At 39.4% G+C, this 26,882-nt stretch overlaps 1 protein-coding gene across 3 annotated transcripts in view; it reads left to right on the top strand.

The window, feature by feature from the left end:
• The window catches only part of RBFOX1 (RNA binding fox-1 homolog 1), a 1,419,204-nt gene that overhangs the window by 461,255 nt on the left and 931,067 nt on the right, over window positions 1-26,882 (top strand). Inside the window, exon 1 of one of the 3 annotated variants that reach the window (XM_064461969.1) lies at window positions 22,224-22,615. The exons of the other annotated variants lie outside the window; for them this stretch is intronic. Within the exon in view, the coding sequence (XP_064318039.1) occupies window positions 22,613-22,615 (3 nt within the window). The 5' untranslated portion in view covers window positions 22,224-22,612. Of the gene's footprint in view, window positions 1-22,223; window positions 22,616-26,882 lie in introns of those variants that run through there. 3 annotated transcript variants of the gene reach the window in all.

Here is a 26,882-nt window from a genome sequence, read left to right as displayed (position 1 = left end):
GTGAGGGGTTCTTAAAACATTTTTAATTAAGATATTTTAGAAATATAAAGAAATACTCTCTACTAATTTTCTTTACTTAATAGAGTAAACCAAGGTAAACCATGAGAGGCTGCATAGTCTTTCCAGGAAATGTCCTCACCAGACAGAGATTAAATTAGGTTGGCTTGATAACCTGGTTTGGTGAACCAAATTGGTTTGATATATGATAGTACTTCCCCTGGAGTTTTGGGTTAAAAATAGTGAAATAGTAAAAGAAAGTCTCCAAAAGGGATTTTGCATCTCAGCGGATGTTTTTCCTTTGAACAAAATGATGTTTCATTTTATAATTGAAATACAGTATGCCTTTGAACTTTCAATAGCTAAAGCTATTAAGTAAGAGTATCACATTTCATTTATTATATTACATTTTAAGTTCAGTCCATGCATTTTTAATGCTGTTTATGTCTTGAGAGCTTGCCTCTAGTGGAATAAAACCAATCAGGGATCTTGACCAGGAATTAAAATTTAGGTCCTAATTCACCATTGCCCCGTGGTTCCTTTGTGTTTGCTTGAATAAGTACAAAGGACAAATAAAGTAAATGTAAGGACCCTCTGGAGAATACTGTTATTGTACAGGATCAGATAATGCTCAAATACTGCCAGGTTCAACTAAGAGTCCCCTTAAATGTAAGAAAGCTGTGCTCCATCGTGGCTAAAGATAGAAGGAAGTACATTAGCTCTATGCCAGCACAGTGTAGGAGAAAGAATGGCCAAAATAAATGGTTTTGCAAAGAATCTGTGTTCATAATATTAAAAAAAAAAAAAAGTGAATGAATTGATGGTGAAGATCAGGTCTATGCAAGTTAGCCTTCACATAAAATAATAGTGGTGACTTTCCTACCTTTCATAAGTCTGTGAATAAGAAAAAATACAAAATGTGATAGATGGGATGAGAGGAAGTATCAGGGTACTAGGGGAAAAAATCTTAGATCCCCGTCTCTTAAGAAGTCTTGGAACCAGAAACATGGTGTGGTGGTTTGACTCCAGCTGGCAACTAAAGTCCCACCTGGCTGCTCACTCATTTGCCCCACATGAAATGGGGGAGAGAATCAGAAGGGCACAAGTGAGAAAAACTCATGGCTTGAGATACAGACACTTTAACAGATAAAGCAAACCTGCACACACAAGCAAAGCAAAATAAAGAATTAATTCACTACCTCCCATTGGCAGGCAGATGTTTCACCATTTCCAGGAAAGCAGGGCTTCATCATGCATGATGCTTAGTTGGGAAGACAAACACAGTAACTCCAATCATCCCTCTCTCCCTTCTCCCCCCTCTCTTTCCCTCCAGCTTTTATTGCTGAGCATGTCATCATATGGTGTGGGATACCCCTGGGGTCAGTTGGGGTCAGCTGTCCCAGCTCTGTCCCCTCCCAGCTTCTCATGCGCCCCCCGCCCACTCACTGGTGGGGCAGCCTGAGAAACAGGTAAGGCCTTCAGGCTGTGCAAGCACTACTCAGCAAGAAATAAAACATCCCTGTGTTTTCAACACTGTTTTGGTCACAAATCCAAAACACAGCACCCAGAGGCTGCTATGAAGAAAGTTAACACAATGGCCCCATTGCAGGAGACAGCTGAGGCCATCAGTGAAGCTGGTGGCACCTCTGGGAAAACATATTTAAGAAAAGGCAAAATGCTTCCCAGGCAGTAAGAAGTGAGGAAGAAGTGTGCGAGCCAGCCCTGGGAGCGCCCGGGGGAGGGCGGGAGGAGGGCGGGAGGGGCTGCAGGCGCCAGAGCGGAGGCTCCCCTGCAGCCCCTGGGGAGGCCATGGCGGAGCGGGGGAGCGGTGTGAGTAAAAATGAGTAGCAGAGAGGAGTTGTTATGGACTGACTTCAATCCCATATTGCCCATCTGCTCTGGGCCACTCCAGGGAAGAGGAAATAGAGGAGCAGGGAATGAAGGACTGAAGTTGAGCCTGGTAAAAAAAGAAGGGTGGGCAGTGGGAAGGTGTTTTAGCTTTTGTCTTTGTTTCGCACTATCCAACTTTATTTTTAATTGGCAGTAAATGAAATTCATTTTCCCCAAGTCACGTCTGTTTTGCCCATGACAGTAACTGGTAAACAATCTCTCTGTCTTAATTTTGATCTGTGAGCTTTTCCATCTTATTTTCTGTCCCTGTGCTGTTGAGAGCGGGAGGAAGAGAGCAGCTGGGTGGGCATCAGGCAGCCACATAAGGTAAACGCATCACATCTAAGAACTGAGGATGTCTTCCACTTGTGCCACTACATGATTGTGTTCACTATTCTTTCACTCCTGGCTTTGATATGTAATTTTTAGTCTTGCTTATTTTAAATCAGAAAAAAAAATTTATGTAATCTTAAGGTGCAATCAGAGCTCAGCTTTGTTAGCAAAACAGTTTTCAGCTAAAAGTTTGCAGGCTTTTTTATATTCATTTATTTTCTTTGCCATTAATGGGCTCATAATTCTGTCAAAACAAAGACTGAGAAAATGACATGTGTGATTTAGTATTCACCTTTTTAAAGGACATAGCTTTTCTGAGTACAGGAGGAGGATTCAGGGCTGAATGGTCAAAATTTAGCATTTTAGTATTTTTCAACTCTAAGGATTGTTAGACATCCCTGGAATTAGAGTAAGGCTAGATCTTTGAAAATCTGTGTTTACCTTGTTGCGTTTATGAACCAGATTGGTCTGGCCAATGTAAAGGTTCTTTTTTCTTTTTTTTTTTTTTTCTATGAGGACTTCATTTATTTTGTTTCCTTGTCTGGGAGTCCTTCTAGGTAGACTTGGTTTTAAAGTTCATTTTTGCCATTTAATGATAGGAGGCAGTACATGTGATCGCTATATGGAACAGATGGCAAGTGTCTCAGAGCAAGGCTGTATCTCAGGAACAGTCCTCTGATGAGAATCTAAGCCATAATGCTATTTAATATCAGGATATTACACTGCATTTCAAAGAGTATCTGTCTTAGAAATACAGTGAATACTTTGCTCGTCTATTTTTGCTTTCACTTGACTGTAAGTCTTTTTATCTTTAATTGGGGAAAGTACAGGAGATGATGAAAAATTTTAAATTTTTCCACAAAGACTTTGATATGCTGTTTTTATTTCTTCTCCCTTCCCAAGCATCCTTCTACACTCTTGAGGCTTTATTCTTTTTGTTTGTTGGTTCACTCCTACTGGTCCTCTGTGAGTAGAGGGATGGGAACATTTCTTTAGCTGTTTGTACTCATGTGTCACGTACTTCTCGGGTTAGGTATTCCAGCCTCTCTCCCTTCCTCGGTTCTCGATGTTCTGACATTCAGATGAGTCACCAAATGCATGATTTTTTTGGTTGTTAGATTGATTTCATATGTGAAATTCATTTCATATGCCTCTTCCAAATATACTTGTCTACCTTCAATTTGCCTGGCATATTGAACAGAATGCGATTAGATGTGTTTATAAAATGACTTATCTTCCAGGCCTGCAATTCAGCTGAAAGTGTGAGATGACTAGGGAATTTGTAACTTGCAGGCTTCAATTGCTGGAACATACTGAGTCATCAAATGTATATTCCTTTGTACATGCAAAGCAAGTTTCACCTTAGATACTTAATTACGGTATGCAGTTGGGTAGTGTGTGGCTGTTAATGTCAGCTGAGCCTCCAGAGTAATAGCTAAACAGTCTTTTTTTATCTAACAGACCAGATCTGTGTTCAGAATCCTAAGGTATAACTTGTGTTTGAAACTAGTGTGATAAAGTGTGAAATTCCCGCACAAAACTCAACCGTGAAACACAAAATATTTCCCACACATTTCTATTTCAAGTTTTGTTCCCAATCTTGATATTTGTCTAGAAGTGGCTTCCTTCAAACTGATTGTAAAAAGTTCAGTTCTGTATATAGGGTTATATTAGTATATCCTCTTGACTCTGTATAATTATGTGAGATTATTCTAACTGGTTTTTTAGGCTTCTTTCAAGTATTACTTTGAAAACCATTTCTGACTGTATGCTGAAAACCAGATTAATCAGCTGTTTACAAGCATTTATAATATGCTTTGGCAATAGAAAATACAGGAAAATAATTTAGTACTATAAAAAGTAATATGTATTATGACAATGGCCATGACCAAGTACCTGATTGGAGCAGATGGATATTATGGTGATTTTCTTTACCATCAGAGTGGGAATGTAGTTCTACTAATACATTTACATTGCACTCTTCTTCTCTATTGTTTAGCAATTATGCACTATTTCTAGATTAAAATAGTCAACAAAACATTTATTCCAGTTTTTGCTCTAAAGTCATATATAATTTTAAAACTGTATATACAGAGAATGTAATCTTCCAAAACCAGTAATAAACCTGAAATTGTGCGTGCATAATGAGAAGATTCGTTAATTCATTTGGGTGAAGGCAGATTAGAGTAACATAGATGTTATTTTTTTCTATGTATTTATTTATCGTATAGTATAATTCTATCTAAAGATTCTAAGACTATGTTCTCTGCTTTACTACTGCTGTATGGGAGTGTTACGAGCAAGCCTGTAAAGAACATGCAGTCTATTTGCTATTATCTTCTATGGAATTTTTGCTGGAGATGACTTTGAGGAATATATCATTAAAGCACCTTATCCTTAAACCATACTGTTAAAGCAACATTTCTGATGATGTACTACTGTGATACATCATCAGCACCGGGCTCCTTGCTGCTACATTCCTCAGAGCGTAATATTGCAAAAGAAAAATAAAAAAGGAAGAGTACTGCAAAAATGTGGTGTTAACTTTGAAAAGTTAACATAGTGAATATGTTGCTGTATGTCTTTTTTCTGACTCATGTCCTAAAATTCTCCTATATACTATATAGAGGAGAGTATAGAAGACTATATTCTGCCAATATACTGTCAGAAAATTCATATGATTATGATGAAAGAATTATGTCATCAATTATCTTCCCTGCTTTTGGATAAAATGTTACTGATATTTGTAAATATTTGCTTGTTCTTGCAAATATTTTCTTAAAATGTTAATATGATTTCAACAAAAACCCTCTATGAAAACACAGCCCAAATTTGGCAACGTTCAGGCATAGGTTTTATAGCCAAGGCCCTTCTTTAATCAGAAGTTGAAACCCATCAGAGGAAAGGAGCCATTAAATCAATTCTAAGTAATCTTGTAAATGAAATAATAGTCCATTAATCTCATCTATACAAGCATAAAATTTTCTGCTGCACTTCATGCCTATACATTTGTAGGAATTTTATCAGTGGAAATGGGACAGGAGTGATAGGATTACTGTAAGGGTGACTTCCTCACACTTTCACTGCAGACTTTTTTCCAATTTATTTTTTTAATATATTTTTTCTCAGTGAAAATATGTAATTGATTTGTGGAACGATGCCAACCAAAATTTGTTACTGGTTCCATATTATATGAGAATTAGTGGGAAGCTTATAACCTATGACTCATAAATCCTTGTTGAAAGTTTAAGTGGCAAGTGTTAGAGAAAGCTATACTGTGATCTGGGTGGTACAATTCAAGGGGTGGCCTATTACTCATCAAACTAGTTGGGAACGACTGTGAATATATGTTGTTATTTAGATATGGTTGTGCCCTGGCTTTGCTCTGCTTTAATCCATCTACATAGAAACCACTAGATAATACTCAGAAATTGATTCTTAAAAAAGAAGTAAGTCTTCCTTTGAGAAGTTCCATTTGTTAGCACAGAGCTCAAGCAGACAGCTCCTTCTCTCACCTAGTCTCTCTGTATCAGACTCTTGCTCTCCAAACAATCCCGTTTACCTGGTCTGGCTAACTAGACAAACCAAAGCATCTCCAGATAACACAGATTTTCTTATCTATCACTTCTAGGAACTGTCAAAGACAGTGCAGGCTTTTAGAGAAAGCATAATTTTGTGTTTCTCCTTCCCCTAGAGGTGTCCCACCCCTTCAAGAACTTTTCTGTAGGTAACAAAGTGCAGTTGCTGTTACAGAACTGGAATCTACGTGGCCTTAACAACTGGGCTTTCTTCACTCTCCTGAGATGAGCAAGGATGTCCCTTTGTTCCTCCTTTTCCTGTGAGTTGTCCTGTTGTTCATTTCAGTTATACTTTCCCCCATTAGAAACATCATCATGCAGTCACAGCAGGAAGGTGGATGCCAAAAAGAATAGCTTCAACATTGTAAAGATTCTTTCCATGTAACGCAATCTAGCAGTCTTGATTCACTGAAATAGATGGCTAAATTTCTGTGTCAGTCTTGCAAGACAAGTACTAAGTGGTGCAAGCCTCATTTTATTAAGCTAACCAGCAGAAGAAGATAATGAGAACTGAGTACCAGAAGGATTTTACCAGTCTGACCCTTCTTTCAGTTTTGATGAACAACAATTATTTTCCTTAAATGTATTCATTACTTAAAAATCTGATCTGAATAATTCTGCTTAATCATGCTTGCCACCTATACTGTACGCTAGAAGATAACTGTCTTTAGTATTCAGAAATCTTATAATTTTGGTTAGTTTTGCTTATATTCAAAGGTAATAGGTTATCTGAAACTTCTTAAAATTGGTTTGTTGTTTTGGGTTTTTTTGAGGGGTACAGTATAGCAGTGTGAACTAGCTTTAATTGAAAGGCTGATTGAAAATTCCATATTTCAGAGGTTATGAAAGGCATTATATTCTTGTTGGAAAATGTTAAAGGTAAGAAACCAGGGAATTCTGTGTGGCTTGTAATGGCAAATTCTCTTTTGGTCTTGACTTCTGTCCATTTTTTCTACAACAAAATAAGAGACATCACTGTCTTCCAAGTGAAGAATTAAGTGTAGCACCTAAGTGCACGTACTAAAATGATTGTAGCTTCATAATCACTTAAGATAGCTAATGATATAAAGAGTGGTTCAGAATTTTCTCATGGAATTCCACTACGTTGATTATTTGATTTTCATTCTGGACTAAATGTTATAATCTATGATACTTATTTTTTGCATAGCAAGATCTATTTGTGACACATACCCTACTTTAAAAGATGAAATAACTTAGAGACTTTACTGAAGATTTTTCCTCCTAAGGAAATTAAAAAGCATTACTTACTGATGTTGAAAGCGTGCTCTATCACATGTACTACAAACATAGAGATGTGTAGCTAAACTACTATGGAACTATTAGGGGAGGAATACAGTGATACAGTTTCTCCAAAACATAAAAAACTTACTGGATATACCCTTTCTTGAAACCTCTGGGAGAATCTAATAGGACAGATGTTAACTAAAACAAAAAGATATTTTGGGGTCATTTCAGCATAACATGGAAGGCACTAGCTACATGTGTATTCTCTTCCAGCATATTTTTTGCTGACATTCACAAGTTGTTTTTTAAAGCAAATACGAATGAAACAAGACCTACCTGCCTTCTTTCAATACGCATATACTATGAGCTGGATCCATAAAGCACACTAAGCTTTTCAAATTTATGCATGCTATTTTTTTTATTTTGTTACTAAGGGTAAAGTTACTGTAGTGTCATCAGAAGAAGGTGTGATCTTAGTCCTTCTCTGTATAAAACACTTTTTTTGATAGTATGCTATTAAAACTGTGAGGGTGCTTTGGTTTTATTGTAACTGTTACCTAACAGAATGCAGTAAATGGGAAACCCTAATTTTAAGCATCGTTTGATTTTTTTTCTGCTCTCAAAAAGAGAAGATCACTCTAAACTGAAACATAGACTGTACTCAGTTTCTACACTCTGCTGGACCTGCCTGCACCAATTTGAGAATTTTGTGTAAAAGGCTTATAGATTGGCATATAAAAGAAAAGCTGTATTTATGTAGCTAGTGATTTCAAAATTGGAAGCAATTTTTATCTATTTTATATGATTCTCACCTGACTGATTATTAAAAGCAGCAGAAAGCTTTAGACGGAAGCAGTGGTGTCTATTTACTTCTATAGGTTTTTAAAAATCCTGTGTTACTCTGCTGTAAGACAGAAGACATTCTAGTGAATCACCTGGAATGCCATACAATGCAGAAGTGTGCAATATCAGACTTATAACCCTAAAACACTTCACATTGTCATGGTTAATTTTTCTCCAAACGCTTGGCCCAGCTTCATATAATCTTTGTTTTAAATAAAAATATAGCTGTTGCATGTATATGTGATATTCTCACCCAGAACACTAAAAAATGTATGTGCCTGTAGTTACTAGGTAAATTACGAGCCTACCTTTGGATCAGAAGCGCTTGCACCATAGGCAAGTATTCCATGACACTATATAATTTCAGGCTAATTAGTTTTCCAAACCTTTCTCTTTTTGGCAGAGAGGAGTGAGTGGGTAAGCACTGTGTACTGAAGCTGTCTTAGTTTGCAGTGAAACCCAACTGAGGTGACTCTTTTGTCATTGATTATTGGAGAGGTTTTCTCCAGCTGGATGCCTTCTGCCTGGTCACCATAAATTAGTTTTGTGTCACTGCTTCTAACAACCAAAACACACTGATAGTCTTTAAATGATGGTTTATATGACCTCAGACAAAAGCTAGCTTTATTTTTCTGCTCTATTACTTTCAAAGAATAGTCTTTCTATTATTAACTTGCTGTAGTAAAATAATTTTAGATTCCTTTAAAATTTCTAATTTATAGCGGTTTTGTTCATTGCATCTCCTGAATGTAAACCTTAGTACCTTAGTGGAGTTGTAAGCTATTAACGAGCAGATATATGTATATGCATGTCAATAATGTGATCTTTTTTATTACTTTAGAATGGTTTACAGTTTGATGGTTTTTCAGAACTCTTCTGGCTTGATTTTTCTACAGCTGTATAAATGAGACAGGAATCTTCTGACAGTATGATGAAATTATGAAAACATAAACTGGCTATGAGGGCACAGTCACGGCTGTAAGAACTAGGTCTACCACAGCAGGTACAATAGGCAGAATCTTCTCAGACTGGAGTCAAACTTCATGAAGCAAAAAAGGTGGTGAATAACAATACCTTAGGAATGAACATTTCTTTTATAGTTGGGCATTTTTCATCTGATTTTTCAGGTAAAGATCAACATTTGAAACTGTTTAATAGTAGCTTTTAATACTTGTTGCAAGTTTGTTGTGTTGGCTGTTTCCAAATGAGTAGTCCATTTCTTTCTAATTAAAAGCTTTCCAAAAAAAAAGTACTCAAATTCAGTTTTACACATAATTGCACTTTTGATTAAGAACAGTAAATTCCTCTTTTGTATTACTGTTCAAGTGTCTGAGGGGGTTTTATTGTTTGTTAATTTGACACATTGAAGGTGGTTTTCAATCTACTGCTGTAGAAGGGCTAAGAAGAAAACCCTAACTAGCTCCAGTCAGCTCCAACAGCCCCATTGCAAGACAAAGCTGAGCCCATTGGCCAAGCTCGTGGCTCCTTGAAAAGAACCAAGCTTATCTTGGTGAAGGTCTGGTAGACATTATAGAACAAATGGCATGTGTTCCTTGAATTAATCTTCTTCCTCAAAGGTTTGTCAGACAGATTGTGTGCTCCTTCAGCTCCAGGACTGTCACGTAGGCTTACTAAGCCACTTTAGACGTCTTTTTGGTACTTCTGAGCCTTGTTTGGAAAAGCTTCTGAAAACAAAATTCTCCTTATAGTAATGGTAATCATGAGGTTCATGATGTTTAAATAATTTTACACTGTAGGAATGAACAGTATCTACTAAAGATAACAAAAAATATGCTAACATGTTATTAGTGTCAAAGTTTCTCATTTATTTACTGTAATAAAGTCCAGTCTTCTACTACTGTGATCCTTTTGTTAAAAACCTTTGAATACTTTGATCATAAATGGAATACAAATGGGATTTGTGGGTGGATTACTATAGTACAATGTCTTGACGCATGGCCTTTCACATCCTGTTTCATAAACTTTTCATCACTTCATTATTTTCTGGCACTTTAAAGAAGGTGAAGAATGCTCAATGAAAATACATAAATCATCAGACCTCTTCAAAACTTCCTGTCCCCTTTGCTACTCAGGAGTGCTAAAATGGTGGGGCTTTCACTCTTGGCACTTGATTCATAAGAGGTCGTCCAGTGAAAAGAAAGATGTAAAATAGAGTAGAACACAAGGAAATAAAACTACTATTATGAAACAGAGAAATGAGGAAATATGTAGATAAAAGAAAGACAGCAGGAAGAAACAGAGGATGAGTGCAAGAATTTTATATTTAAGGCACTAAAATATGAAAAGTCAAGGAAGAGGTAAGGGGGGAGTGATTTTGTCAGTCTTGTGGAAGAATTACGTCTCACTGGAGAATTTGCATAGATTTTTAGTTCTAACAGATAAAGGCTAATAGTTATGAAATTCATTTTACTTTGCTGGTATGCAGTCAAATACAGTTTTAGTATCTTGACTGAGGACAGAATGCAGACAGAAAGCGGCTAGCTTCACATAGCCAGCCACGGTCACTCCAACTGTGTATGGTTCTAGTCAACAGAAAGGTGAAAGAGGGACCATATGCCATTCATAGTTTTGTGTCAGTTATACTTGTGGGACAGAGAGAAAAGGCAGGCAAGTGCAAAGGTGCATTGTTTATCCATAGTAAGTGACAGCAAAAGCTCAGCTTTGGTTGAGTGGGTGATAAACATGGTGGATGCTGCACACAGTGCTGTAATTTTCTATAAAGAATGACTTTGCCGTCTTCATTTTAGCCAGTTTGCACCATTTATGTAAAAAATTACCCCTGTGTGATCAGTCCACAAAATGTTTCCTAACAGACTTCACTGCTGAATTGGGTTTACACAGCAAGGGTCTGGTAGCTGGGAGGTTGCAGGGGTGGTGTCAGTGAGGAGAAGTCATTAGAAAAGGTTTTGGGGTCTGATTTGCTCTTTCTTTTCCACTTTAACCATATATGCCAATGTCAGGTTTAAAAAAAACTTTTATAAAACATGGATACACTGCCTCGGGTTTCATATGCTTTATGCAACCACTTTGGGGCATAGGAAAATAACTACGAAAGACATAGAGCAAGAAGAGAGCAGGCCATGTGCTACTAGTCTTCACAGCTGTGACAAGAGGCTTGAGAATACGGTCGGGAAATTTTCTGTTATTGATTTCCTGCACATGCAGGAAGCAGTAATAACAGTTCATAGATATGGGAAGTCTTCCATTTTTTTTCTGTGTGTTAACATAGGAATTGAAATATAGCTACTTATATGGCAGCATTAACTGCTCTGTTAATGAGCAATTCAGGGGAAAAATCTCACTAAAAACGTGTACTTTCTACATCCCAAATAAATTTCCATGCCTTTTTCATTGTTTCTTACCTAATTAAATCAATAGTTCTATTGCTGAGCTAAAAATGAAGCTGACACAAACTCCCTAAATGCTGCAAAAACCAATGGTCCTTGCAAAAGGTCTTTGTTTTCATTGCCATGCAGTTCAGATGTGTTACATCTGTTTTATTAACTGAACTAAATGTTTACACCAGCATGTTCCCATATTTACCAAATTCCCACTAAATTGAGGTTTCCAAGTACTATTACAGAATTACAAGCCCAGTATTGCACAAAGAAATGAAGAGGAATCGTGTTACAGATATCTATTTCTCACCAGTTAAAAGGAAAATATTTTCTACCCTTTAAGTTTGGGGTTTTTATTTCAATTATCCTGAAAGATTTTAACTGTTTGGTTTAAGAATACAATATAAATCCCAGTTTTATGTGATTCTGGAATATTTTACATAGGAATCCTTACACAGGGATCATAGTCCACCCCTTTTCCAGGCCTGGGAAACAAAAGTTGTGAAATGTTTCTCTTTCAAGAAAACCTTCTTTGTAAATATATGTTAATCCCACCCCCCCACCCCCCCAAAAAAAAAAAAAAAGCATTATCTTACTCTGTAGTTAGTCTCCCTGCAATCAAATAAAGGTCATGGATTAATTGGAGACCCACTAGAAATATTTTAAAGGGATTAAAGATTAAAGTTAATGGAGAAACAAATTATCTTCCTATCAAATGAGGTTAATAACAAAAATTAGTCATGACCCCACACATAGTCAAAAACCTTACAGAGTCTGCTAAAGATTAATCAAGCAACTTTTTTTCTAGAAAATCTATAGAATTTCAAGTGGTTTAGGGTCCTAACTCTCATTCTGAAAAGGATCAAGCCCCTTGGAAGCCTAACTCTTATTTCCATCTCAGGCTTTAAAAACTTGTTTCCTCAAGGAATAGCCTGTTAACCTATTGCAATCTGTCTTGTTCACAGTGTAAAGTTCTGATAGGTTCATTAACACTTAACTCATAATTAAGTTTATGTAGGAGACTGGAAAAGAGAAATTTTTCTTTTTATTGACTCTATTCTATAAAAAACATAATTGCTTAATCCGTTACAATATTTAAATCAGTTCTGCAATTAACATGTGGCCTTTTTTCCATAAAGGCAGTTTGCAGAGGTGATTTGTAATGCCATATTAAGCATTGTTTTTGTCTGTGTATTGATGTAATGTTTTCTGTATTCATTGGCTGGCTGTAAATACATATTAGAAAATATTCAGCGTGTATCACTACTGAAGTGCGTGGTGTTGCTGCAGTATGACTAGTATCACTTCTAGTTGATTATTTCAACACAATTCTTACAAAAAAATGTACTGTCTTTATTAAGACATGTATGGCTGAAATAATCATAGCTATAAAGTATTGCCTGATATCGTACGTTTTTGTGTTGACTCCTTTTGTAAGCTCAGGTGTCGTACAGAGTGTTGTTTGGGTTATTTTTTTAATTAAAACATTTGGCACGGGGACAATTCTCGGATTACTTCCCGACTTGCCTGCATCTGGACAGTCAGTAGGCTACCAGTAGGCTATCCATAGGCTAAATTTTCGCTTGCTCTAAAACGAGCAGTAGAAGAGTGAGTCAGTTGTCATTTTTAATATCTAAAAATATCAACATAGTGTAGTGAATGGTGATAAGCAGAGGGCACTGGACACAGTTCTCCAGTGGTGTTCTGTGCAGGTTTAAACTGCTCCATAAGTACAAATCCTACATCTATTTTGGTTAAGGTCTCAAGGTGATAGTATAATCAACCTTGTAAGCAAAAAAATAAATTATTACCTTCAGTTACTTTCCCAGGATAATTCTTCTGATAGATTAAGCACGGGCAAAGTATTTATATTTTCATAAAATCTTATAAAAATCTGATTTATTTAAAACTCTAGTTTCAGAAATAAATGTAGTGACTGTCTATGTATGCTTAATTTTTAGTAATAGACTCTATCCAAGCACCAGCAGCCTTCAGCATCTCATCTCAAACAACACTGGAGAGGAGCTGTCTATCACAGCATCACAGGCTAAAAGTCATTAGAGCCAAAATGCTGCGGACCAAGTGGCTCAAGTGTCAGGCTTCAAGAATGCTGTTCACTGTCTGCCAAGAAAAAGGTGGGGATCAATTGTCATGTCTTCTCTCTCATGAGTATTAAATGTTTAAGGTTCCACACATTATCACATTCCATTAAAAATCCCATTAATCTAACCCATAATGCAAGAAACACGAAAAACCTAAAATAAATAGTGGCATGTCCCCCGGTCCCCCTCTATGTTTCTTTCAAGGGAGTCTGACTTTGCAGTACTCCAGTCTAACAGCAGAAGGTAGAAATTACTCAGTTAAGGAGAAGCTTCTTTTTTTCTTTTTACAGTTGCGTAGCCAAAGGTCCCAAGTGAGAATGTTTTCCTCATAATTTTCCAATGAAGAACAGAAAAACCTGAAAGGTGTTTTTTCCAGAGGAGTGTATTATTAGAAAGAATTTATATTTGAGGACTTTTATTTTATTAAAAATGTGAAAGAATTCCTACATGTCTAGTTTCACATAAAGCTCAGTGAAAGGTTAGGAAATTAGCTCATATGTGCTGTAGATACAGTTGGATGGATGAAGGAGACTTCACATTTCACAACTTCTTGTTTCTGACAAGTTCCAGAGTTCCAGTGAATTATTTATGTGGCCATTTATTCTGTAAAGATGGAACTGAGGGTGCAAACTCTGTTCACAAATGCTACCAGAAAGCCTTCAGGTGATGAGATGAAAATGGATATTGGTCGCTGCTGATCTCAAACCTCAACTTGAATTTGTGGCCTACAGATGAAGGGTTGTGTGTCTTACATTTTTCATCTCTAACTTCTGAATTTTTGCAGTTTATGAACAATTCATGAACTTCTATTCATCTTCAGCAATTGCCTTATGAATCAAGGATTTAACTGGAATAAGATAATCCAGGAAATAGTAAATTTCTATTCATTTTTATGAATCTAATATATATTCCACATATGAGAGCAGAGATGTGACTACATTAGTGATAAAATACTAGAAAGAAATTACCTATTTCTATAACTGTAGTTTAATTCCCAAAGATGTGTAGCCAGAGGTTGTGGCAGATCTGACTTTTTGTAGCTTTTGGATTTTCTGCGACTCTCTACTCTTAAAAGCGAGGGAATACACCTCTGCAGGTTTTTCCCACTGTTATTTCTTATTTGTAATGGACTACTTTTCAGCTTGATTCTCTTCCAAATCAATATGAAACCACAGCTAAAAATTTTGGAAAATATTTCATTATTTCTAGGGAATTTCTTTCTCTGTCTCTTGGATAAACAATAGCTTCTCCGTATTTGTTGTTGATACTGCTGTTTTAAATCCTTTCACTGCTGTCAAAGATCGAATCAAGTGTGATGTTAGGCAAGTGGTTGTCAATTACGTTAGTCCACACTCCAGGCATTGCTATCTTCAATTCTGGAGTAATGCCAAAACTATGCTGATAGGTTGAGGGTCAGGTGATAATTTTAAAATCCAGTAATTAATGAACTACAAAGGATAGCTAGAAACTCATGTTTTGGAGCACTGAGAATCAGGAAGTTTTCACAAACCATTTGAGAGCTAAAGAGAAAGGGGAAGTGGTTTGTGGTAGTGGCATCCTCAAGAGTCAGATGGAGATGGAATTGAATTAAAATTTCCCAGAGTCTTGCTCTGGTTCTTTAAGTAGCAGGGCATGCCTCCTCCCTTGCAAATGTCCCAAACTTAGACCGAAGAATTGCTTACTTCATTGCTTTTAACAATTCTTTTCAACACTTCCATAGCCCTGCCTAAATATAAATGCAAATGAAAATGGAAAGGGAAGCACAGAACCTGATAATGTTTGATCTGTGAACCAATCCATTCACATAGGATAACAAAAAGACAACATGCAAAGCTGTAATTTTCTTACAAGAAAGGTCAGTTAAACCAGCTTGACCTTTTTTCCATCTGTAAAGCAATAAGCTACCAGTCCTATCTGAACAAACTTCAATCCCAAGGCACTCAAAATAACTAAGATATAAAGCACAGAGGTGAAGAACAGTAGATGCTGATGAGTTGGGCATGCAGTTGTTTCTTCGAGATGTTTCTTCAAGAGAAATTTTACATATGCTGTAAGCCAAAGGAAGGAGGAAGAAAAATGGTATTTCAGAATAACAACTCCCTGAAGAAGTGAAACAGATTAACATTTTATCATCAACAAGTACATTGGAAGCTCTCTAATTTATAGATATTTGGATATAAACACATTAAGATACTGCTGTGAGGGCATTAAAAATAGAAGCATTCTCTTTCTACTTAAAGCTTCTACTAAATAACTATGCATTTCTAATTAAGTAGATGTTAAAGCTACATGACAATATAGTTGATTTTATTCTTTGGGACTGAAATCTGAAACTTAAAATGTAATAGTAGCTTAAAAATGTGGGACAAATATCCCAGAATTATTTTCCTAAGTAAAACTATGAACAAAAAGGTACCAACAGCAGCAGAGCAACACTATGTTAACGCCACCTTTTGAGATCAGGACAAAAGCATTAAACTCTTCAGACTCCAGTATTTGATTCACAGCAAATAATGCATCCTCTACAAAGCACAAGTGAATGACAAATTCAACCTAACCCAAATTCCAAAGCTATCATCATTGTCCTTATTCAACTCCATTCAACACATCATCCAGGAAACAGCAAGTGCTCAAGACGCTATAAATTGTCAAGAATTAAAAAGTCCTTAGGCAATCTGAGGTTAAAGTTAAAAACCCACCATAGGAATGGTACATGTACAGAATGCTACGTCCTTTTTTCATGTTCTGGGTGTGTGAAAGTTGATTTGTCCATTTCCTTACGTTTGTGCCCTGTGGCAGGGTTTCTATGTTTTGTCATGAATTTAAAAACCGAGATACTGCCTTTCTCCAAATCATTCAAGGCTACATTTCCTGATAACGTCTGAAGGGTTAACTATCAATGGATTATTACCAGAGTGTATACTAATGTATAATTATTTTGAGGATGATTCATGGGGTGTTTATGGCACCAAAATTTGTAATACATCAGCAACCACTACAAATGGATTTACTTTACTTTAAGCTCTCATATTTCACTGCAAGTGGCTGATGTGTTCGCTTACATGAAATGAACAGTCCTTAAAATGAAGGAATACATTTGCAGCAGTTGTAGATGTGTTATAGAAGTTCTTTGCTACAAATACATTATGACTTTTTAAAGCATTAAATATGCATGTACTACATACATCATTCTTAAAAATACATGGAATTTTTATGTTTTGAAAGCTTTAAATAGTTTTTTTACTAGTTTTCTCTTGATTTTTTCTTTTGTTACAGCATCTGCACCATTTACTTAGTCTGCCGTTCAGAACAATTATTTTGTTCAAGAAATCATCATCTTTCACCTCCAGTTTGTCTCGCACATACCGTAGATCTGTTTTCTTTAGATCTATTTTCTATTTTTCATAGATCTATTTTCATTATTATCTTATTTTTTTAGAAGCAATTAAACCTTTTTTTCTTCTACTGCAGTAATCATCACCCATATAATTGCAGTATTGAACAACAAATTAGCACTGAAGACAAGACACCAGGCGTTGAACCTAACGATCTTTCGTTGTACATACATGCCCATTTGGTTTCATACGTTACGCACGGTTGGTGTTCTTGGTCTGAAATACAGACCTAGCTAGTGTTGGGCAATTGTTAACCCAAGCTGTCTTGTCAGTAGCACTTCCCTGAATCAGCAGGCAATCTGCTCTAGGCTGCTTGACTCTGTGTTTCAAAAGTTATACAGAGGAAAAAATACTATCTTCTTCCCTCCTGGTGCTGATTAGACGATCGGAAGCAAATCACAGACTTTCTGCTGCCAGTGCTCCTCTGAAATATTTCTAGGTATGGAATTTAGTCCTGCAGCATTTGCAGTTGCTTTATTGTCTTGGATACCATTGAAGAGGGTTCATAAGGAGAAGGCTATGTGGTCTGGCTAGTTGAAAGTAAGGACGCCAATTGTCTGTTTTGCCAAAATATGTGGGAGAAGGGCCAATGAAAGTTCTGAGTGTGAGTCCACAATGAGTTTGAAGACCTAAACAGGCTGAAAGCAGACAAAACAGATGGCCTAGGTGGAAGTTGGAGGAACCTTCATCTCTGCGTCCTCCAAAGATCAAGACGGTACAGGAAAGAAGAGGCAGGAAGACTAAAATATTTCAGTAAAGCTGGGGAAACTTCTGCTCATTTAATAATTTCCTTAAATAACCCTTTCTTCAAGTCTTACTTTTTAGTCCAGAGACTTCAAGTAGTTTATTAGGTTGAGTAAGTTTTACACAGCCACGCTGAGGCTTGCCTTTGTGGTGTGCTCCTTGCTGCCAGCTCCCTTGGATCTTCAGGATGTGTCTGCTCCACCTTGCACTCCACAAGCAACAAAACTCCACAAGTTTTGCAGTGTGAGTCTTCTATTCCAAGAGGTTCCATCTATTCCAGAATTCAGCAGCAAAGAAAACAAGAACAGCTTTTCTGTTGCTGACCAGCTGCTTTCTTGCAAAAGGTGCAAACACTGTTGTTTTTCGTAAGAATCTAGGAACCTCTTGATTAGAATAATGACACATCAATTTTATTTCCAATGCTATCTGAAAAAAAAATGAAAATAAACTTGGAAGACATTTTACTTGAAAGGGAAAAATGTTTCAGATTTTAAGAAAACCTGAAACAGGCTTTTATTCAGAAAGGAAATTTGTTAAAAGATTTCAATAATTAGTCCCTGTCTGGGAATTTATTCAAAACATCATGTTTCAGCTGAGCCTTTCACTACCTGCCATTTATTTTGTTCTCTTGCTATCGATAATTTCCTTTAAATTGGAAAATGTCTCTTTCCAAAGCCAACTCGTTTAAGTGTATGACTAGACACTTATATTTAAATCTGTGTATTCCCTTTGTAAACATTTCCTACAGAAATTACTGTGAATGGTGGCTTCGTGCAATTATGACTTTCGGGTAGAATTGCCAATATTACTTTTTATCAAATGCTTTAAAGGTACTGTATATTACAAAGACAAAGAAATAGCACGATAGCTTTCTGAGGGTGGTTGCTAAGAGATATACAGGTTACATCATGTTTAGGAAAGAAAATATTCTAATACATGGAGCTCTGAAACAGAAAGCAGCATATCTGGGTGCTGTTCCCTGCTCTGCCATTGACCCATGTAAGAATATCATGCTGTCTCTGTTGGCATTTATTTCTCTGCCCGTAATTTCTATGACGTATCTTCTAATCAACTGTTACTTCTTCTTATAACCATGTACCAAACCAAAACTTTAACCTCAGCTGGGAGCCTGTATATAATAACGATGGCAAACTTTTGAGTTTGGAGTTCTTTTCAGAAAGATAGGACTTGCAGTTCAAGGTTCTTTCATGAGGAGGGAGCAAAGGGAAAACAGGTATGAAAAATAACCCAAGAGAAAATTTCTGACACTATTTATACAAAAGGAGAATATGTGGGTATTGAAACTCCAAAAGAGGAGCTCTGACCTCGTCATTTAATATACAGCTGTTTCTATAATCAAGGACAGGTGAAACTAATGCACACCTGGACAGGATTTAGCTTTAATCCTGTGAGTAGTCCCTTAATACTCCAGTGAGTTCAGTTCTCACCAGGAATGCTCAAAGATAACTTTCTATTAATTCCAGTCTGTGAGATTTCTGTTATGGTTTTAATTTTCTTCACTGTAGCTGGCACAGTGCTGTGTTTTGGACTTAGTATGAGAATAATATTGATAACACACCGATGTTTTAGTTGTTGCTGGGGAGTGCTTGTACTAATCAAGGACTTTTCCAGTCTCTCATGCTCTGCCAGGTGCACAAAAGGCTGGGAGGGGGCACAGCTAAGAGAGCTGATCCAGACTGGCCAAAGGGATATTCCATAACATATGATGTCATGCCCAGTATATTAACTGGGGGGGAGCTCGCCAGGGGAAGCAGTGATTGCGGCTCAGGGACTAGCAGTGTCAGTTGGTGAGTGGTTGCATCACTTGTTGTTTGGGGTTTTTTCCTCCTCTTGAGGCTTCCTCTCTCTCTCTCTCTCTCTCTCTCTCTCTCTCTCTCTCTGTCTCTCTCTGTCTCTCTCTCTCTGTCTCTCTCTCTCTCTCTCTCTCTCTCTGTCTCTCTCTCTCTCTCTGTCTCTCTCTCTCTCTCTCTCTCTCTCTCTCTCTCTCTCTCTCTCTCTCTCTCTCTCTCTCTCTCTCTCTCTCTCATTATTTTCCTTTTCATTATATTATTATTACTGGTTTATTTTAATTATTAAACTGTTCTTATCTCAACCCACAAGTTTTCTTACTTTGGCCCTTCCCATTCTCTCCCCAACCCAGAGAGGTGGGGGGGTGAGCAAGTGGCTGCTTTGTGTTTAGTTGCTGACTGGGGCTAAACCAATACAGTTCTTTAATGAAGGATTTTAGTATAGCTCACATATTTGAGTGAGATTCACCTGTTTGTTGTTTTAGCACCTTAAAATAGTTTTAAGTTCTTCATTGTTAATGTTTCCAGGTGGCTAGAGAAATATTGCCAGTGATCTGTCACAAAGAGGTGAGTGGAGGCTGAAAGACTACAGGCCAGGTTTTGAAAGAAATTGAGATACCTAAATATCTTTGCAACTCTGATCCTTGGTGCCACCCTGAAAACCACATCTACTGAGAAAAGAGAGGAGTTCCAGGCTGCTTCACCTGGGAAGGCACTAGATAGCCCTTTTTTTCTTGCTCTGGTTTATAAACCTAAGGCTGCATGGTCCTGTGCAAGTGCCTTTGAGCATATGGGCGACAGGCTCTAATATTACTCTGAATCAGTCAGTAGTAAGCTTGATGTGAGCTGGGATTTATCCTGAAGAACTTAATGGCAAAAATTCCAAATTTCACCAGGAAGTAAGCTTGGCTCATATTGCATGAGTCTGTATCGTCAAAGGGTAGACATGTTTTACATGGGAGTCTGTCTTTCAGGTTTTTTGTCAGCTCAGTCTTAAAGAAAGCACTGATGAAGTAGGAGGTATTTGGCCGTATGACAAACCTATCAAAGTAGTCAGTAATATTTCATCAGGATGTTGAAAATTATTTTCTTATAAGGGGGCCTAAGTATACAAATTAGGAAAGAGCTGAAGAAATTTTGCCAGCATTGTGCTTAATTTATACTCACTAAGCTTCTACAAGTATTGCTTTCTCACAGACAGATTAGTAAATATGGGTTTATATATATCTTCTGCTGCAAGGAATAACCAAAGTTACCCACTCTAAAATAATTTTGTAGTAGTTTAAAGAACTTCAGCATAATGTTTTGACCTCCAGTTTACATTTGTTGGACACATAAGCCTCCTGCACCCTTTTGTGTTTTGATTTTAGAATTGGAAGGCTGAAATAGGAAATAGAGGAAACCCACAGGGTGGATTTAAAGATCTATCCCAGCGGTCATTAAATGATATTAATAGGGATCCGCCTACCTGACTGTCAGGGCAGGACATACATTTTGAGGGAATCTGTTGTAATAACCTGGTAATTTAAATTTTGATCCTGAAAATGAATGTTTGACTAACTTTATACATCTTAATCATCTGACAGTTTTAAACGCAGTGCAGCTAAAGGTATCCAGCCATTAGTTTAACCCTGCTTCATGTTTGATGAGGAATAATAAAATCTGAACGTATTGTTTGAAACGACCCAGCTCCATAAACTGGTGTGACTCAGTAGAGAGACGTTCACGAGCACTTCCACTGAGGTGCATGCTCAGGGGATCCAGGGTCACACCTGGGGCCTTAAAAACAGCAAAAGAAATAGGCCAAGCCCCAAAGCTGTAAGCAGAGGCATTGGGATAGAGATGTGTCCTTTTGAGATACTTCTGTACGTGACGTATGCACGAACTACGTTTGAACTTAAGAATGTTGTGGCTGTATTTGTTATTTGCACAGATGACAGGATTTATAGGGTGTTTATTCATGTAAAGTTTTTTTTTAGGGAATCATATGCTTGTGATCTAAAGCTTGCTTCTTCACTATCACACATAGCGTTACTGGTTTGCATTTTCTCTCTCTACGCTTAAAACAACTCCCGGCTCCTAAACCACAGGGGGTAGCGCATCTCTCTTGCCCTCAGAGTACCCAGACATGATTGATACAAGTTTGCAGGTCAAATTAAATCTCAGTAGCATTAATTTCTTGTAACTGAAGGTTGAGGAGCACAAAAATGTTTGATCGTGACAGAATTCATACCTAATATATTGAAAAGGACAAGACAGTGTTCTGACAGGTCTTGATGCTTATTTTTCTTTCAAACTTTCTCATAAATAGCTGCTACCAGCCTGATTTAACAGTAACTCAGGCATTTAGGGATGCCGCGACGCTCTTCTCATTAGCTGGGCATTAGAATTCCTGTAAGATTCGGCCTCCTTTGGGCAAGAGGAAGGGGAGGAAGCGGGCAGAGGTGTCAGGGTAGCGCCAAGGGCATCGTTTTAATCGGCAGTTCCCCAAGCGCCGCTTTGTGCGTGCGCGGTAATTCACCTGTTGGCCTCCTCCCGCACCCCCCAGCGCCGACCCCCGCCCGCTCCGCCTGGGGAAGCACCGCGCTCTCCGGGGGCCACCGCTCCGCCGGGGACAAAAAGTTGTGACCGCGCCGCCGGTGAATCGGGGAGCTCCCGCCCCGGCGGAGGGTCCTCCCCGCCGCCCCCCGCGGGGTGCCCGGGCGCCGCCGCGCGGCCGCCACTCCCGGGCGCGCCTTTCGCCTGCGGGGAGACCCGCTCCCCGCCCGCCCCGCGGGGGCTCCGCGCCGCCGCCCCGCTGCGTTTCGCCGCCCGCCTCCGCCGCCGCTCCCGCGCGGCTGGGTGCTGCCGCCGCCGCCGCCTCCCTCGGCGCCGCGCTCCCCCCCGCCCCTGCCCGCCCCGCCGGGCTTGAAGGTCACCTCCGCCCGCCCGCTCCGGAGCCACTTTCCGCGCCGCCTGGAGAGCGGCAGCGCCTCCGCCCCCGGGAAGGTCCTGTCCGGCCGGTGCGGGGTCCCCGCCGAGCGGAGCGGGAAGCCCTCCGCTCGCCCCCTCCATCGCTTCCCCCGCCGCGGCGGGGTCTCGCCGCTGCCCGCGGAGGTCGCGGGCGGGCCGGGCGCCCCCGCTGCTGGTTCGCGGCGAGCCCGGGGGGAGCCGGGGGGCGCGGCATGCGGCGGTGAGGGCGGCGGCGCTGCCCGCGGGGAAGGGGCTGCGGCGGCGGCGGCGGGGAGCTGCGTCCCGCTGTGACTTGCCCGGCGGGGCCGCTCGCTCCGGACGGGGACAGGAGAGGCGCCGCCACCCTTCGCCTCCGCTCGCCTCTTTATGGTGAGTTTCGGCCGGGGCCTTGCGGGGGTGCTGCGGGGCGGCGGCGCCGCTCGGTGCGGGGCAGCCCGGCAGGTGGGGGGGGGGTGGGGGTGGGGGTGGGGGGCGGCCTCCCCCCGGGAAGGAGGCGCTCCCGTTGTTGTCGCCCGCCACGACCGGAAAGTTTCCGGGCGGCCCGGGCGGAGGGTTGCGCGTCCGCGGAACGTCCGCGGGCTGGGGGAGGCTCTCGGTGCCCGCGGGCTGCGCTGGGAGCGGGGGCGGGCGGGGGCACGCTGCTCTGCCCCGGGGGCTTCGCGCCGCCTGGGCTCTGCTCCCGCAAAACCTCCTGGAAGGTGCTACGGGGAGAGGCTGGCCCCGGAGGTGGCTCACCAAATGTAAGGAAGAACAAGAAAAATGGCCAGCCGGGTTTCAGACGAGTTTCTCACTGAAAGAGTGCAGATATTTAGCTGCTGGGAAACTACTTGCCTGTAAGTCGTCAATCTTACGTTATAGGCGATTTATCGTACCATTTTCTCCTGCAATCTTCTGTCAGGAGTAAAAAAGTATCAGTGTTGCCAATGTTGCTCCAGGTGAAGCAACGCTATGTGCATTTAAAACGTATAGGCAGTTCGGGCTCGAACTGCTGCTCTCCAGCACGGTTTTGCGGTGTGGCACGCGTTCTACGCTTCCAAAATTTGTGAGGTGGCTGTTGGACGCCGTGCTGCCAGCTTGACGCGGTTCACGCAGATGGTGAAACGAATGTGGTCTGAAGTTTGACTCCGGAGTGATTCGCATCAGCGAAGTGTGAAAGATCTTGTCCAAATCTGCAGCTTTTGTTTATCTACTCTCTGAATTGCAAATGTGGTGTAGTATGTTAGATTCTTAAGTAGTTTAGTGATGACTGTTCACTTTAAATAAAATTCAGCTTATTCAAGAGGAATTGGATCATAAAAAACAGCAGATGCTGAAGATGATGTCCCAAGAATGTCAAATCCCTTTGTTCTCTTCTTCCTCTAGACTTGATGATACTTTAGAGAGGAAAGATACTGTATGTTTCACATGTCATTTAGAAGTGTGAAAACAATTGCACCTAAGGGCTATAAAAGGAGAAGCAAGATTTTGTCACTCTGTTCTAGAGATAATTGATTGTGGATGTATTACAATCTAAAATGGAGTTAGTCCTCATAATCAAATAATTATTTCTTAGACACCAGACAGTCACAGCTGCTTGAGAAAATATATGTTGGGAAGAGTGGTGTGGTGTGTGTGTGAATTTTCAATGCATAACTCAACAGATCATTTAGTTTTTAGGAAAGTATTTGGTATCACATGCTCCAGTTCTCAGGATTATAGCAGTGATTTAGAAGAGTTCAATCTATGGCATTTAAAATTTATTTTTATTTTCCTTTACTTGAATGATTTTGAGTTACTGATTTTTTAAAAAACAATTTTTATGTATTATTTCTGATTATAGGCCAGAGCTGCTGTCTATCTTTTGCAGGTTATAAAGGCTTGGCTACCCAAGTTTCATTTACAATCTGTTCTTCTGGTAAATACATTAGACAAAGGATCTGGCGTTTCCTGAAATGAAGTCTGTGTTTATAGTGTCAAGAATATATTTCTTTTTTCTATTGGTGCTTAACTAAGTATCAGTAATATAGCCGACAAACGTAATGAATAAAATTCAGAGTACGTTGATGATTTTTATAGTTCTTGTAATTGAAGTACTTTGTGTCCTTGATGTGATGAGGGTGCTTTTCTGGCTTGCATAAAAGGGTATCCTTAAAAGACAGAAATACTGGCAGGAGTCAAGTGTCGTGGAAGAGAGCAGGATTGTTAATTCTTGGATGCGTAATGTGAGACATTTCCCGTATAGAATATGAGTACACATGTAGGATTACAAGGTCCAGTTCCCAGCATTGTGAATTATTATAGCGATGCCTACACACTCTACGCATATGTAATGCCCTGCTAACATGCACTGCTGACTTGCTGCAAAGGAGGGGAATGTTATGTCCTTAGGCCATGGCTGCCGGTACTTGTGGTTTTTGAAGTTTCTCCCTAGTTCCCATGCTGCAGCCCTGCACAAAGCCCCTTTGAAGTTAAACATGGAATAGCGAGGCCGAAGGGGACTCAGCTACTCATGCAGTCAGTCTGTCTGCCCAGGGCAGGATCAGCTCATACCTGTGTCATCTCTGATGGATGTTTGTGTACTTTTTCTGTTCCTCTTCTCCTCTTACCTTTCTTTCTGCTTTTGGTATTTTTTTCTTCATCTCACTTTTTTCTTAGTATATGCTCTTACTTAATTATTTTCTAAAGAATCTTATCTCATTCCGTCTAAACTGTCTCTCCCTCATTCTCTCTTCCAGTATTTTTTATTGCTTTCTGGGGGACCTACTGCTTCTCTGCCAGCCCTACATATATGCTGGCTTTACCAGTTTTTAGGAGGGATTTAATGGAAATAGTATCCCTGGTCTCACTTTGTGCACACAGGTAAGCTTTGATAAGACCAGAAGAGCTGTTCAGTATTCACTTGCACCGGGGGAGGCTGAGCTAGTTGGAAATACAGGACAGAAGAGACCAATGGCTGGGTTAAATAATTCACCATTGCTAATTTATCATGCTGTAGCTTTGAAATGGCATTATCTGATTTTTAAGTCTAATCATAAGCTTTATATACTGCAAAGGTAGAATTCCTAGTGCCAGATGCAAGAAGAAATATTATTCATGGTTAGGGAAGGCATGGCTACATTAAGCATACAGTTGTCTGGAAGGTGTATTAGTCTGAAAAAGGTGAATCTTCTGTAATTAAGATTGATGTTAATACTACAACTTAAGGGAAATACAGTGGCTGAAAACTGTCTTTGTTTTAACTGTGTTTATTTTGTGCGTCTGTTGGAACTCTCTTTACTGATTGCTTGCATCTTGGCTCCTTCTCACTTCACGTGGGAGACTGGGGATGCTGTTTTCTCATGCACCTTTGTGAAAGAAGCATGTGAAAAAAACCTGAGGAGTAGATTTAGCTGCGTTTTTTTATGAGTAGTTAAGGACAATGCCACCTCTGAAACTTTGTTGTGTATTCTTGAATATATTATTAGGAGATAGTGACTTTTATCACCTGCTCTGAATGTATGCTTTTATGATTAAACAGGAATGTGTTTATGAAGTTCACTATCAGTATTTATTATACTTTCCTTTCATAACTGTATTATTTTCCTAAAATTTAATATACCCAAAATTACAACTTACTGCAAATAAGATAATTTTATCTGTTCTTTAAGTTGATGCACTGAAAAATGAATCTAACCTGAAAGGAACTCTATGTGACATGGGAAAACACTTTTGGGGTGCTGGCATTTACAGTGGTGTGTAACAGCAGTACTGCAGCACATGTAACGTTCTGAAGAGCACAAAGAAGCGGTCATGTTTGATTCACGGTATGGATTGCAATCAGATATCAAGCAACATCAAATGCCAAAAATATGCTTGTCGTACTTTGATATTCAAGTTTTTGCCAAGTAGGTGTAGTTTAATGTCTCTACTCTTCTGCTCCGGATTCGTACTTTGCAGAGGGACTGTCCAGAAGTAAGAATAAGTGGAGTTTTTAGTGAATATTCAGAAATTCAAGGTAGTTTCTGAGGTGCATTATGACATATTAACTATCTGATTCTTCCCAAGGGGAAAGAAACTGTTAGTTACTTTGCCGGTATGTATCTTTCAGAAATGTAGAAGTTGTTTGAAGTGTCTCTACCAAAGGCGTGTATACAAATCTAAAGCTCTGTGACAGCTTTCTTAAAGCCAATTAAAAAACCCAGAACATTTTGCAACTTTGGATGCAGTTCCAAAATCCTGTGTTTCCAAACAGCAAGGTGCCATTGCAGCTAACATCCTGAGAGGAACAAGGTAAATATACAATTCTAGATTGACAGATGCCTTAGTACCTACCTGTGCAATTCAGTGCCCTAAAATTAAGATGACTGCCTGGAGTGGGAAACACTATGCCACAAACGGGGAGTGCCTGTCAGCGGGAGACTGGCTGCAGTCAGTCAGGGACATTTTGTAAAAATGACCGAGCAAACTCATATCCATTAAAATAATTGCCTCTCTGCTTCTGACAGAAAGGCATAAGGGAATATTGTTACGGCAGGTTGAGCTGAAAGTCTTGGATTGTGTTAAAGGGCAAACATGCAAATCTAAATCACTTTTAAGATAAATGGCATAATGATGACTGTAGGGCCAGATGCAGCTGTTTGTGACTGGTGTTACAAATGCTGTAAAAATATAGAGATTT

This window comes from Phalacrocorax carbo, chromosome 10 (genome assembly GCF_963921805.1).
Source record: "Phalacrocorax carbo chromosome 10, bPhaCar2.1, whole genome shotgun sequence".
Classification (NCBI taxonomy): domain Eukaryota; kingdom Metazoa; phylum Chordata; class Aves; order Suliformes; family Phalacrocoracidae; genus Phalacrocorax; species Phalacrocorax carbo.
This window is presented reverse-complemented; position numbering and strand designations above follow the sequence as displayed.